Source organism: Oncorhynchus mykiss, chromosome 27 (genome assembly GCF_013265735.2).
Source record: "Oncorhynchus mykiss isolate Arlee chromosome 27, USDA_OmykA_1.1, whole genome shotgun sequence".
Classification (NCBI taxonomy): Eukaryota; Metazoa; Chordata; class Actinopteri; order Salmoniformes; family Salmonidae; genus Oncorhynchus; species Oncorhynchus mykiss.
Window position 1 is genome coordinate 10,214,973 of NC_048591.1, and position 15,732 is coordinate 10,230,704.

Below are 15,732 nucleotides of genomic sequence, written 5' to 3' on the forward strand. Positions count from 1 at the left end.
GAGACTGGGACAGAGATTTGTCTTGTCCAACAAGACAATGATCCAAAACATAAAGCAAAATCTACAATGGAATGGTTCAAAAATAAACATATCCAGGTGTTAGAATGGCCAAGTCCAGACCTGAATCCAATCGAGAATCTGTGGAAAGAACTGAAAACTGCTGTTCACGAATGCTCTCCATCCAACCAAAACTGATAGAGACATACCCCAAGCGACTTACAGCTGTAATCGCAGCAAAAGGTGGCGCTACAAAGTATTAATTTAAGGGGGCTGAATAATTTTGCACGCCCAATTTTTCAGTTTTTGATTTGTTAAAAAAGTTTGAAATATCCAATAAATGTCGTTCCACTTCATGATTGTGTCCCACTTGTTGTTGATTCTTCACAAAAAAATACAGTTTTATATCTTTATGTTTGAAGCCTGAAATGTGGCAAAAGGTCGCAACGTTCAAGGGGGCCGAATACTTTCGCAAGGCACTGTATATTTTTTTAAAGACTCATAAATATAAAACGAAGTAACAAAGACAAATAGAAACAAATTTGTGTTGATTTGGCACTCGAGCATCGATACATTAGCCATCCCTCAACGCTGTCAACCCCAAGTCAAGACTAAACCAATTCACCTTGGTGGTGTGCAGACTCTTTTTATATTATTATGAACGATTTCGCACAAACCAGAAAAAAAGGCAACAATATGTCTGACAAGGTTAATTGACCCACAGTTACACACGGTGACATGATATCATTGACGTGACGTGTAAATGAGCGATAGAAAACCGATCGCGCAAATGTCACCATTCCAAATGTTTTGGTGCGGGAGCCCCGTGCCGCCCTGGGCGGTTTTCCACAACATCATCACAGATTTGGGGGGTTGAAATTACTTGGAAACAATGTTGATTCAACCAGGTTTTGCCCCGTGGGTTGTAATACTTCTTGTATTAAAAAAAAATCTTACATTTCAGCTCCATTTGAGCAAATTCTGAATTTGTGATTAACCGTGATTAACCGTGATTAATCGACAAATCTTAGGGTTAAATCGACAAAATCCTGCAATTAACTTGATGGCATTTTATATTTTTGATATCCCTATTTAATATATATTTAATGGTCTTCAGGATTACTTTAGCAATAAATGCACACATTTGAGGACAAAAATATTATGATTATTTAGCATGATCCCTTCACAAAAAAAGGAAAGGGGTCGGGCAGGCCAATATAATCATTTCTAATTGGCTCATTAAAAAAAGAGAAGATAAAGAGTTGGTTCTTGTACAATGTGTATTCCTCTAAACCCTTCCAGCTTCTTTCAGAAATGTAAATTCGGGGATCTGTGTACGTTGGCGTATTTAGAGCTTCTCTCAGAAATTGAACGGGTGTTCAAGGGAATGTAAATCGACCACTAGGCTAATTGATTTCAATACACAGGAAGAGAAAGTGTGAAACCAGCTTTTGAAGTTGTCAGGCTTTTTCCTGCATAAGATAATAGTTAGGCTATAGTTTATTTTTCGTTCGTCCTAATCGCCCCGAAAAAAAAACATCAAAATATTGTAATGAATAGAGAGAGAGTAAGCAAGTACCTTTTTATAGGCCCAACTCAACAAATCAATTTGGGAAGACAGTGTAAAAAAAATAAAATTGATAAAGCACAATTTGCCACTTAATTTTAGGAGTCATGTGCCAAATGACAGGACAGCAAATGATTGCTGAATAACAAATATCACTCTCGCAGTGAACGTGGTAGGATACAGTAAGGCCTATGTAGATTGACTCTGCATGTCCAACAAGGTCTGCCTGCCCTGCGCTCCAATCTCCACGGGGATCCTCTTTGCAGTCGATTGCCCCGGGACGAGATCTGACAGTCTGACCCAGGGAGTGTCAGACAATAGCGACAGCGGAAACAGCGGGGTTGTACACCATTGCCGCTTTCATCTGTTTCTTGCCGCTCACCATCTGCAATTCAGGATTAGAGAGGTGGGCACTGGGCACCACTATAGGCCTATAACACCTGAACGTGCCTAGATTAATTTGGTGCGGACCGTGGGCGGCATGGGATTGAAAGGGGAGTTCCCGCTTTAAGAGGGCACGGCTACCCAGCGCTGAGCGCATCATTTACGCATCACCAGACCAAGCTGTAGAGGTACATGGAATTATGTCTCTCTTCATCAATCAAGAATTCACTGCACACAGACTGACTGACAATAAATATATGGATTTTACTGCACTTTTTGGAGACCAAGATCAATGTAAAGGTAGGCTAGTGAAAGTTATATTTGTCTATTGTCTTTTATAGTTTCCTTTAGGATTATTTTATTATGACTAGCATATATTAATTTAATTATCAATATTCTGTCTAGATTTTGCCGGACATAAATAGCGCACAAAGAAACAAATACAACCATAAGGTTATTATAGAAAGATATCCATTGATATAAACAGAAATGCAGATGGGAAAAAAATTAAATATATGGTACACTTCGTTTAGTAATTCCTCAATTGTCTTTAATAATTTTCAAACGCTACACCGGTATTTTAGGCTATTTAAATAATAATCTACGAACCATATGATTGGCCCAATTTTATTACTTCGATTTTCAATTCTCAAAAATGTTGTTTTTGTTGTTTTTTAGACTTGAGGAATGACAATGGACTTTCATCACCCGAACCTGAGAGAAGCGCGTTTACAGAGGGCCAAAGGAAGCGCAAAAGAACCATATTCAGTCGCGCACAATTGTCTGAGTTGGAACAAGCTTTCGCTCTGACGCCGTACCCAGACATCACTCTCCGTGAACGTTTGGCCGCACAAACACATCTACCTGAAAGCAAGATACAGGTTCGTGTAGTGATACTAACTAAGGTTAGATATTTACACTTTCCGTATATATCTATGCATTGAGGCTACAACAACATATTCATCTGACTCCACTCATTGTTCACAGGTGTGGTTCCAAAACAGACGGGCAAGAAGTATCAAGAGTGGAAGACTCACCAAATCTACCAATACAACTTTTGGAAGAGGAGGTGAAAAATGCCTATCTCGCCCAATAGTCCCCTCCCCTGGTCCCTCCTTCACCCCAACCACAATGGGGGAAATGTTCCGACCAGACCAGATTCAGTGTGATGATGTTCAGCAGTTCTACTCCGACTGGATCCGTCTCTACAGCAACCCTGTGTCTCATCAGCTTACACCCGTCTCCCCAAACCTGGCAGAATCCCTACTGTGGGAGGAAGACTCTCACCTGGGATCTCTTGCTACTACCACGGCACCCGTTGGAAGCCAAGCACACTCCTCACGGCCATACCGGGATGGGTTCAACCAGTCCTGCGTGGGCACCTCAGGGTATAGGAACTTTAAGTCACAGACTCTAGCTGTCTCACAGGCAAGATATGGTCATCAAACCTCAGTGGACCAGGTTGTCCCCTCCCATCCGCAGCAGATGTACTGGGATGTGACTCAAGGAGAGGGTCATCATCCTCAGGTGGGCCCCCAGACCTCCATCGGATACATCTCAGACCTGATCTATAATGCTGCTATTGTCACCAACTTCCTGGAGTTCTAATTTCCTGCCCCTGCTTACCTATTGTATAGCCTGGTGGTCCCAGCTCTGGTTGTGCTGTCTTGCCAGGTATTGGCAAAACAACACAAACATATTTGGGACCACTAGCCTATACCGCTTGCCCAATACAGTGCCTTCAGAAAGTATTCACACACCTTGACTTTTCCAGATTTTGTTGTGTTAGATCCTGAATTCAAAATGGATGAAATACTTTTTTTTCTCACCCATCTACGTGCAATACCCTCTAATGACAAAGTGAAAACATGTTTTTAGACATTTTAGGAATTGTATTGAAAATTAAATACAGAAATATTACATTCACATAAGTATTCACACCCCTGAGTCAATATACTGCATATTAGACTCAAATTTGGCAGTGATTACAGCTGTGAGTCTTTCAGGGTAAATCTCTATGAGTTTTGCACATCTGGATTGTACAATATTTGCCCATAATTCTTTTTAACATTCTTCAAACTCTATTAAGGTGGTTGTTAATCATGGCTAGACAGACATTTTCAAGTCATGCCATATATTTTCAAGATTATTTAAGTCAAAACTGTAACTAGGCTACCAAGGAACATTCATTGTCGTTTTGGTAAGCAACTCCAGTGTACATTTGGCCTTCTCCTTCTGAAAGGGTCTGTTGGAAAGCAGACTGAACCAGGTTTTCCTCTAGGATTTTGCCTGTGCTTAGCTCTATTCTGTTTCTTCTTATCCTAAAAAAAACTCCCTAGTCCTTGCCGATGATAAGTATACCCATAACATGATGAAGTCACCATCATGGTTCAAAATATAAAGAGTGGAACTCAGTGATGTGTTATGTTGGATTTGCCCCAAACATAACGCTTTGTATTCAGGACAGAACTCAGTGATGTGTTATGTTGGATTTGCCCCAAACATAACGCTTTGTATTCAGGACATAAAGTACATTTCTTTGCTGTATTTTTTGACGTTTTACTTTAGTGCCTTATTGCAAACAAATGCATCTTTTGGAATATTTGTATTATGTACTGGCTTCCTTCTTTGCACTCTGTTTTTGGGCTCCCGGGTGGTGCAGCGGTCTGGGGCACTGCATCTCAGTGCTAGAGGTGTCACTACAGACACCCTGGTTCGAGTCCTGGCTGTTGATCTGTCATCAGTTTTCTCCTATCACAGCCATTAAACTCGGTAACTGTTTTAAAGTCACCATTGGCCTCATGGTGAAATCCCTGAGCAGTTTCCTTCCTCTCTGCCAACTGAGTTAGGAAGGATGCCTGTATCTTTGTAGTGACTGAGTCTATTGATACACCATCGAAAGTGTAATTGATAACTTCACCATGCTCAAACAGATATTCAGTGTCTGCTTTTTCACTGCTCAACTGAGGGACCTTATAGCTAATTGTATGTGTGGGATACAGAGATGAGTTAGTCATTCAAAAAATCATGCTAAACACTATTATTGCACACAGAGTGAGTCTATGCAACTTATCGTGAATTGTTAAGCATATTTTTACACCTGAACTTATTTAGGCTTGCCATAACAAAGGGGTTAAATACTTATTGACTCAAGACATTTTAGCTTTTGTACAAATGTCTAAAAATATAATTACACTTTGACGTTATGGAATATTGTGTGTAGGTCGATGATACATTTCAATTGAATCCATTTTAAATTTAGGCTGTAACACAACAAAATGTGGAGAAGGTCAAGGTGTGTGAATATTTTCGGAAGGCACTGTATTTGTGTTTTGTGACCAATTGTGACATTTTGTTTCTTTTTTTATTTTGTTGTTAAATGTGTGGATCTTGTATCTTTCATTAGCTTTTGAATAATTGTAATATGTATGTTTACTTCATCCAAGGAGTGATACATTGATTTGATTTTCACCATGGTAATGATTGATTAGAAGTTTAATATGACATTGTTAACCTTTGTGTGGTGTTCGGGTCTGTGGGACCCATGTTCAGTGTTTACTAAAAGAAAAATGACTTGACACTCATTGGCCTTGGCTCATTTTCTGTGAAGAACATGTACAATAACACATTTTCATTGAGTGCATGCTGTGCACCCCCCTACACACAGTGGTGGAAAAAATACTTGAGTAAAAGTAAAGATAGCTTAATAGAAAATGATGCAAGTAAAAGTGAAAGTCACCCAGTAAAATACTACTTGAGTAAAAGTCTAAAAGTATTTGGTTTTAAATATACTTAATTATCAAAAGTAAATGGAATTGCTAAAATGTCCTTAAGTATCAAAAATAGATTACAAATCATTTAAACTTCCTTATATTAAGCAAACCAGACGGCACAGTTTAATTTTTTTATTTTATTGACGGATAGCCAGGGGCACACTCCAACACTCAGACATAGTTTACAAACGAAGCGTTTGTGTTTCATGAGTCCACCAGATCAGAGGAACAAGGGATGACCAGGGATGTTCTCTTGATAAGTGTGTGAATTGGACCATTTTCCTGTCAACAAGTAACGAGTACTTTTGGGTGTCAGGGAAAATGTATGGAGTAAAAAGTACATTATTTTCTTTAGGAATGTAGTGAAGTAAAAATAAAAGTTTCCATAAATATAAATAGTAAAGTAACTTACCCCCAAAAACAACTTAAGTAGTATTTTAAAGTATTTTAACTTAAGTACTTTACACCACTGCCTACACATTTCTATTACATATGTGGTGTTCGGGTCCACTGGACTCGAGGGTAATAAAAATGTGGAATTGTGTGTGTGTAGGTGAAAACAAGAAAAAATGAAACAAAAAGGTTTGCTGTGTGCCTTCACTCTGTCTTCCTCCTCCCTGGGCCTGCTGTTTCAACATAGCACCAATAACCTGTCTGTCACCCTGCCTGTCTGCCTGTCTCCTGCTTTTCTTGCACTCTTTACCTTTTGTAGTGTGTGAAACTACAAAATGTCTTGCGCGAACCTGCACCATATTATTACAATACATTGTAAAAAATTCAGTATTTTACCACACCCTACCCCAGCCAGATGCAAATTAGGGGAGGGACACAACAACAAATAACTTTGCATGTGTGGCTCCTTACCACAATCAATCAGTATGGCAAAAATAATCTTTGCTCAGAGGGCCTTGAATATCATTTTTGTAGAGAGAGAAGCTAGTGTGGAATGAGCGTCTTCCACTTTTGAAGATGAAGACTTTTCAGAATATGAGGATCATGTCTCTGTCAATTCGAAGTCTGACAGTGAGTTGGAAGAAGAGCTTGAGATTGACCCTCAGCCAGCCCCAGGACCAGCCCGTCAGCAACCAGCTCATCTGCAGCCTACAGGAGAAATATGCATGTCAAAAAATAGTGAAATTAAATAGTCTTCTTACCCAAGGAACGAGCCACCTCGCATGGCTGCCAATGTGATAAGGATGTTTTACAACCCTGGACCCAACGTTACTGTTGATGAGCAGCTTAAGCCATTTAGGGGCCGCTGCCCCTTCAGACAGTACATACCGTCTAAAAATATGGAATCAAGATCTGGGCTGCCTGTGATGCTGCTTCATCATATGCATGGAACTTGCAAGTGTATACAGGGAAACCAGATGGAGGAGCTCCTGAGAAGAACCAAGGGATGCTGGTCGTCCTGGACGTAACACAGGGACTCCGTGGCCACAACATCACATGTAATAACTTTTTTACTTCGCACAAGCTGGGACAGGAGCTCCTCAAGAGGAAGCTGACGATGGTTGGAACAGTACGAAAAAACAAGCCAGAGCTCCCACCTCAGCTGTTGAAGACACGGAACAGGCCTATCAATTCCTCTAAGTCTGTGTTCACGCCCGACACATCCCTAGTGTCCTACGTGCCAAAGACAGACAAAACTGTGGTACTCATGAGTACGCTGCATAGGGATGGGAGAATCTGTGGCCAGGAACATCAAAAAACAGAAATCATAATGGATTACAATGCCACAAAAGGAGGGGTGGACAATTTAGACAAGCTGGTGACTGGCTACAGATGCAAAAGAAGAACCCTACGCTGGCCACTTGTGATATTCTTCAACATCTTAGCGTACAACGCGTTTGTCATCTGGATGGTGTTGAACCCAGATTGGATAATTGCGATCTAGCAGAGGTAAATGTCAAATATTAACCACGTATGCTGTCTATGAGTCAACACCGAAGGATGAAATATTTTTACATAAATTGTTATGGCTGTATTGTTTTAAAAACCCGCAAACAGTGGGTGAATAACAAAAACATGAACACAAGGGTTAAAACAGTCAAATAATACTACATGGTTACAGAGATGGGGTTACCTATAGGATAGCCCTCTCATAGTATTGTTTTGTAGGGTCTTTGATGGGCAAGCAGCTTCCTGCTATGAGAACAAGAGGACAAATGTGCATAACATAGTATAACGTTACATACAGTAGTTGTTGTCTGAGGTATTAGGTATTCTACCTGACATAGAATCAGCCTCGGCCGATTTGATTCAACGTTTCATGTTTCCGGGAGTATTATCTTTCAAAATATCCGGATTAAAATGATTCCTTGTGGCCAGATACCGCGACATATATAATTATTTTCCAAATAAAAAATATTTTCCCCCATATATATGGGAAGGATAGAGGAAAAAAAATGAATAATAAGAAATATATTAAAACTGAAGCTCAGGGTCTATCAGCTTACCAACTCTTTAATTCTAGCTGGGTTTAAGGTCTCCAGTGAAGTATTACATGTGAGTAATACAGTCAAGATGTGACAAGAGCACTATGACAGTTCAACCTGGCCTGCTGGACAGTGATCTCTGCATATCATAATCATCTTTAATCCCAAATAATCTTTCAATAAACCCTTAATACCGGTGTCAAATCTCGGATCTTTCAGACACGTTTTTGTCTTGCAGATGCAATTACATCCTTTAATCTCTCAACTGATATGAAGGGACAGAACTAAAAGGAAATTGTCCAGAGATACAGTGTAGGTGGGGGAAGTCATAACACAAGCCAAATAGTCAGATATCGTATTAAAGTTGTTTTGAATCGTGAAAACAGATATGTGTTGTCATGGAAGGGATTTAAGTACCACACAGCTTCCAGGGTATCTGTAATTGGTTGTTTGCTTCTGTCCTGTAAAATCCATCTTGCCCTTTAATTCACCTCAAAACAAATGAATGCCGATCGGCAGTCGAAGACAATACTGTCTGCCACATCTGGCAGCAGGTAGCTAGCTGTATGCCAAAACAGGGTTTCCTAAGGTATCTTTACTTTTACTCAAGTATAACAAATTGGGTACCATCAAGTGCTATGATGAAACTGGCTCTCATGAGCACCGCCACAGGAAAGGAGGACCCAGACTTACCTCTGCTGCAGAGGATAAATTCATTAGTTACCAGCCTCAGAGATTGCTGCCCAAATTAAGTAACAGACACAACGGTTCAGAAGAGACTGTGTGAATCAGGCCTTCATGGTCAAATTGCACTTAGTGGGACTATCATGTTTTTCAACAGGACAATGACCCAACACACCTCCAGGTTGTGTAAGGGCTATTTGACCAAGAAGGAGAGTAATGGAGTGCTGCATCATATGTTCTGGCCTCCACCCAATTGAGATGGTTTGGGATGAGTTGGACCAGAGTGAAGGAAAAGCAGCCAACAAGTGCTCAACATGTGGGAACTCCTTCAAGACTGTTGGAAAAGCATTCCTCATGAAGCTGGTTGACAGAATGTCAAGAATGTACAAAGCTGTCAAGGTAAAGGGTGGCTACATTGAAGTATCTAAAATATAGATTATGTTTCATGGAAACATGGCTCTCTCAGGATATGTTGTCGGAGTCGGTACAGCCACTGGGTTTCTTCTTGTGTCGCGCCGACAGAATACACATCTCTCTGGGAAGGGCGGTGGGTGTATGCTTCATGATTAACATACAGGAACTCAAGTTCTTCTGTTCCTTATTCAAATGCCAACCATTTGCTTAACAATTTTTTGGTTACTACATGATTCCATGTGTAATTTCATAGTTGAGGTCTTCACTATTATTCTACAATGTAGAAAATAGTCAAAGTAAAGAAAAACCCTTGAATGAGTAGGTGTGTCCAAACATTTGACTGGTACTGTATATTTATATTGAATGAAACTGAACTCAGTTGAATTACCTGGGCGCTAATTTTATTTAATTGACAAACAATACCGACTATACAGACATACTGAAGGACCGTGAAAGTACAGTATGAATAAGCTATTGCATGAGAAAAAAAAAATCCCTGTTCCATCTAAGTAGGAAATTGTGAGACAAATGTTATGAAGGGGGGTAATTTAACAGGCCCTATCAAAGCATCATGGATGTAAATAAATAGATAAATATCCCAACTTTGTTAGTCCACATTAGTAAATGAGTTGTGAAACATGGCGTTAACTTCATCATAGAGCAGCGATGGTAAAACACAAACAACTTTTACATCTGGGTCACATTCAAGATCTTCACACTATTCCGTTTTCAATATGCGAACGACCTGGGACAATTCTTATCAATAGTTTTGTGGTCATGTCAACTTCCACTCAACCCCTTTGATTTCTGTTTTGAAGTCCATTGGTGGGTCAGATAAGGGATTGTTCTCCAGGAAAGTATTTTGTTGATAAGAACACTGACTGGTGCTATGGTTCTCCTAGCTCTCCCTCCATGGTCCGTACCAGAACATACAGCTCTGCCAGGCCGACGACGGACGCAGCAATCACTGCAGATATCACCCTCTGAAACACACACGCAAACATATCAACAAAGATACTGATCCTTAAAACAGGGTTAAAGGGTTTTGAAATGAAGCTTACTTCTTGATTACATTTTCAAACAATATTTTTGTCCATGTACAACACAATGCAGTACTAGCTTAACCCTTGCTTATCATGCAATCGAGGTTAAGTGACACGATTAATCTCGTCAGGCAATAGGGGTTTATACTTGCCCAGCTTGTAAGAGTGAGGGATTTTTGTATGGATTCTTACCGCCGCTGTCTCTGTGAAGAGGTATTGACTGCCGAGATAGGCGCAAGCGAACGTCGCCGCCACTGTCACTAGGAAGTTTAAGACCGTCACAACTGCAGCTTTGGCTGAGCGCACTAGACAGACCACACACACACACACGGAGGGTTGAGGTAAAGGTAGATGACGAGGATAGTAAGAAACTTAGAGACAGAATGCATGCAAGCGTTTGTAACCATAGCAACCTTCTCTCCCAAAGTCCGCCAGTGTCTCACGACGATTCATTTGCTGGGGGGGAAAGAGAAGTACTCACATGAATCAACAACAACCCAAACATTAAACACTATCATGTATTTAAGCTGGCTGCCATTAGTTACTCGAATACATACAGTAGGCTACATTCTGAGTGTGCACTGTGCAATTCACCTGAGTGTTTACATTCCGTGTGATCCTGTTGTATTCTTCATTGGCCAACTTGGCTTTGATTCGTTCCAGACGAGCCACAAGCATAGGGTTCTGTCACAAAGAGGGTGTACGACTTTAATGTTGTCCTCGTGATGGAGACAAAATGAGGGGACTAAAGGAGTAACCATACATCGAGGTCTTACTTACTCTGGGGGGCATTTCAACCTTAGGCAGGTGCAATGAGCTGTCCTCCAACAACTCATGAAGGTAGAAAGGTTGACCTGAGAAGAAGGAAAAGCACACAGGCTAGTACTTAATTCATGCAATGCAAGATGTGTGTTGTATAACTGTTTATAGATACCATTGTCTTGCAGACATTTATTAAGTTTTCTAGCAGTTCTGAAGGACAGAGTTGATGGTGGTTCCTGTTGAAGAATATCCTCCACTTCTTTCTGTAGCTCCGTTGGAACTGAAAACTCATCGTTCTTCAGCAAGTCTCTTACCCTCTCTCGAAATGTGTTTCCAATCACAAAAGACGACGCCATTCTCTTTAGATAACGTTAACTGTCAAACTGATGTAGCTAGCTACAATGAACTGTGCTGACAAGTGGCTGTATTAGCTAATTGTTATTCTCCCGTAGCTGGCTGAGCCGAGTTTGCCAGCTGATCTAGCTAGCTGCAAGCGGAGAAGGCTCTAGCTACAAGGATAGCAAGCAGCTAACGTCTTTAGCTAGTAAACCCACGACCAGGAGGAAACGTTGGCAGTTTATACAGATTATCCATTGCCAATTCTTCACAAATTGATACATTTAGCATTCATCTAATCATCGTATCAAATACCCATTTTAAGTTGTCCGACAATGATGACCGTTTCGTTAATTTTACTATCTAGCAGTAACGACAACAGAAAGAGGAAGCAGCCAGAGTTGACTTTGAAGCATCTATGTTTACCTTGTGACAGGATCTGACGTAAGAGATACTGCCACTCAAAAATAAATACCAAAAATACTAATAAATAAATTTAAAAAAAATACTGTACTTTCAAACATAGTTAATAATATAGTGTTTGTACACAATGGAAATTATTATCGTGTTGATTTTTGTACAAGTATCGTTTTCAAATATAGTTATTTCAATTGATTTATTTCTTTATTTCTTTCCCGCCTTGCATTGTGGTTAATGAAATGGGAAATAAAATAATGATGTAGCTAGTTCAATGACAATGCTTTGAAATGAATACATAATAATTACAGCCCCCAGGTAGTTTACATTTTGTTAAACATATTTATGTTTATAAATCACTGTGTGTGTTATTTAAAAAATATAACTAAAAAAATATATTTTTCTTAATCTATTTCCCTGAGCTCAGTCCAACAGTGTGGGCACGGGATACAAATGTTAATATATTTGCATATACAGCCCTGATTAGCTGATAGAAGAATCTAGAGACCACCTTACCACTTAAAAAAACAAAAAACAAAGGCACGTGGTGTGTGTGCTCCTTTGTTTTTTTCTTCAAAACAAAAGGCATACATCACACATCTTAATTTGCTATATCATTGTTGTACTGTTTTCAATAGGTCACCAGAATGCCCTCCAGGACATATACAGCACCCGGTGTCACAGGAAGGCCCAGAAGATCATCAAGGAAGCTCAGCCACCCCAACCACAGCCTGTTCACCCCGCTACCATCTAGAAGCATAGGTGCATTAAAACTGGAACCAAGGAACTGATACACCCATTGTATTTCCAGGCGTTCAGACTGTTAAACAGTTATCAGTACTCTACCCTACACCTTAGAGACTGCTGCCCTATGTACAATTGAAGTCGGAAGTTTATATACACCTTAGCCAAATACATTTAAACTCAGTTTTTCACAATTCCTGACATTTAATCAGAGTAAAAGTTCCCTGTCTTAGGTCAGATAGGATCACCACTTTATTCTAAGAATGTGAAATGTCAGAATAATAGTAGAGAGAATGATTTATTTCAGCTTTTATTTATTTCATCACATTCCCAGTGGGTCAGAAGTTTACAAACACTCAATTAGTATTTGGTAGCATTGCCTTTAAATTGTTTAACTTGGGTCAAACGTTTTGGGTAGCCTTCCACAAGCTTCCCACAATAAGTTGAGTGAATTTTGGCCCATTCCTCCTGACAGAGCTGGTGTAACTGAGTCAGGTTTGTAGGCCTCCTTGCTCACACACGCTTTTTCAGTTCTGCCCACAAATTTTCTATAGGATTGATGTCAAGGCTTTGTAATGGCCACTCCAATACCTTGACTTTGTTGTCCTTAAGCCATTTTGCCACAACTTTGGAAGTATGCTTGGGGTCATTGTCCATTTGGAAGACCCATTTGTGACCAAGCTTTAACATCCTGACTGATGTCTTGAGATGTTGCTTCAATATATCCACATAATTTTCCTGCCTCATAATGTCATCTATTTTGTGAAGTGCACCAGTCCCTCCTGCAGCAAAGCACCCCCACAATATGATGCTGCCATCCCCGTGCTTCACGGTTGGGATGGTGTTCTTCGGCTTGCAAGCATCCCACTTTTTCCTCCAAACATAAGGATGGTCATTATGGCCAAACAGTTCTATTTTTGTTTTATCAGACTAGAGGACATTTCTCCAAAAAGTACGATCTTTGTCCCCATGTGCAGTTGCAAACCGGAGTCTGGCTTTTTTTATAGCGGTTTTGGAGCAGTGGTTTCTTCCTTGCTGAGTGGCCTTTCAGGTTATGTCGATATAGGACTCGTTTCACTATGGATAATATATACTTTTGTACCTGTTTCCTCCAGCATCTTCACAAGGTCCTTTGCTGTTTTTCTTGGATTGATTTGTACTTTTCGCACCAAAGTACGTTCATCTCTAGGAGACAGAAAGCGTCTCCTTCCTGAGCGGTATGACGACTGCGTGGTCCCATGGTGTTTATACTTGCATACTATTGTTTGTACAGATGAATGTAGTACCTTCAGGCATTTGGAAATTACTCCCAAGGATGAACCAGACTTATGGCTTCGTTTCCAGAACCAATGGGAAATTAAAAACGTACATTCCCACAACTTCCAAGGAATTGAAGGGGTTATAAACCAGGGCCTCATACCTTTTAAAGGGTTAATAAATTGTGTTATGATAAACTGTAAGGTCTTCTCTTAGGATAACCTCTGTGTGTGTGTGTGTGTGTGTGTTAACACAAGTTTTGAGTGATGTGCCCTGCAGACACTATCAGAAAGCAGAAACCGCCTACGCTCATACTCCTCCTGTCTGGGTCCCACTGTGACTGTTTGAGGTTCTGAGAATACAAGGCCAAGTCAGGCCTGATGAAAACCACCACCTGGCAGAAGATGCTGAGACTTACTTGTTGTAAAATGTCACCTTGATATGAACCTATACCTATATAAGCTGCAGGATGTCTTCGACACCTCACAGAACCTGGGGAGAGCCATCATATACTGTACTCTGTACCAGCAGTTGTATTACTAAAGAAGAATCTAAATACTTCAATAAATAGTCTGTGTTTCCTTTCTACTACCAAATATATAACTTTGATAATTATATAGACCTGGTCATCTGTTGAAGAAATTGACCAACAGAATCAAATCTGCTAGCTGGGTATCTTTTCAAGTTATTGTTTTAGAACTCAAGCTCTGGAAGGTATAACTCGTTCACAGTAAAAGGTATTTATATTCGGATCCTTACAAAATAACACCTGTTTTAGTGACTGATGGCACTTTTCTAAAATTCTATGACATGTCCCATGATCAGAAACTTTCTTATCCAGATAGTATATTAAAACACATATCTGCACCAAAACAAATTACAGAAAGCATTGTGTCCTACATATGATAAGGACAGACATACACAAGAAATATATTATTAATTAAAAATAACTTTATTGAAAGAATAAGGTTAGGGAAATATATTTTCATTCAAACCTGAAAACAAAGTGCAAGTTAGAGCCTACATTACTATCATAACCGTAACATCCTACACAACCGCTTGCCCTCGCATTCAGGTGACAAACAAGCAAACCACATCTTATTCTCCTTTATATCTTTCCTGTAACAAAGTAAACAATTTCTAGAGTCGTCCTCAAGTACACTGAAGTTTCCCTCTTTCTGTTCTGACAATCAGCCAAATGTCAGCTTGTTCTTTGATCTGTTTGTGCTACATAGCCAACTCCTATGGTAACATGGCATGACAACTATCATACATAAGAAATGGGATCATGAATGGAAGGGAATTGTGCAGTTATCAACCTGTTTGCAAGGTGACAAAGTTACATTTTACAATCCCAATTTTTTTGGGAAAATATGTAACAATTTAATATATAGTCCATAACTGAAATATGTATGATCATGTATTCCTGTAAGTAGTAAGGTCACAAACCAGCTAGACCAGGCAGGATGATTTAATTACCAATCTGACCACAAAGCCTGAGCTTTCATAGTAATCCAATCTATTATCATAAGGTTAGGCAATTCAAAGACAAAATACCTAAAGTGCTGCTTGTTCATCCTCGTTGATTCACTTGTGTAGGAGAGGCAGGTTCTTTCTATGCTGAAAGACAAATTCCAGAAAAATAGGTTAGAGTTAAACATGTATTCATTCATCTCCTATAGCTAGTTATTGCCTGTTGACAGCTGCAAATGTACTTCAATTGAGTAGAAGCTTGGGCTCCCGAGTGGCGCAGCGGTCTAAGGAACTGCATCTCAGTACAAGAGGCGACACTACAGCCCCTGGTTTAACTCCAGGCTGTATCACATCCAGCCGTGATTGGAAGTCGCAATGGCTCACAATTGGCCCAGCGTCGTCTGGGTTTGGCAGTGGTTGTAAATAAGAATTTGTTCTTAACG

The 15,732-nt window shown here is 39.9% G+C and overlaps 2 protein-coding genes across 2 annotated transcripts; one reads left to right on the forward strand and one right to left on the reverse strand.

The window, feature by feature from the left end:
- Window positions 1-2,547: 2,547 nt before the first annotated feature.
- On the forward strand, window positions 2,548-3,714 carry sebox (SEBOX homeobox; the record flags this gene model as incomplete). The annotated part of the gene is made up of 2 exons (XM_021586944.2): window positions 2,548-2,829; window positions 2,936-3,714. Coding segments are annotated over 2 exons (903 nt in total), but the record flags the coding sequence as incomplete, so codon positions are not given.
- A 5,930-nt stretch (window positions 3,715-9,644) lies between these two features.
- Window positions 9,645-11,769, reverse strand: cq032 (CQ032 protein). Its single transcript, NM_001160675.1, is given in 6 exon segments — window positions 9,645-10,240; window positions 10,493-10,605; window positions 10,714-10,756; window positions 10,895-10,984; window positions 11,081-11,154; window positions 11,235-11,769. Coding segments are annotated over 6 exon segments (600 nt in total). The 5' UTR covers window positions 11,419-11,769; the 3' UTR covers window positions 9,645-10,144.
- Between the last annotated feature and the right edge of the window lie 3,963 nt (window positions 11,770-15,732).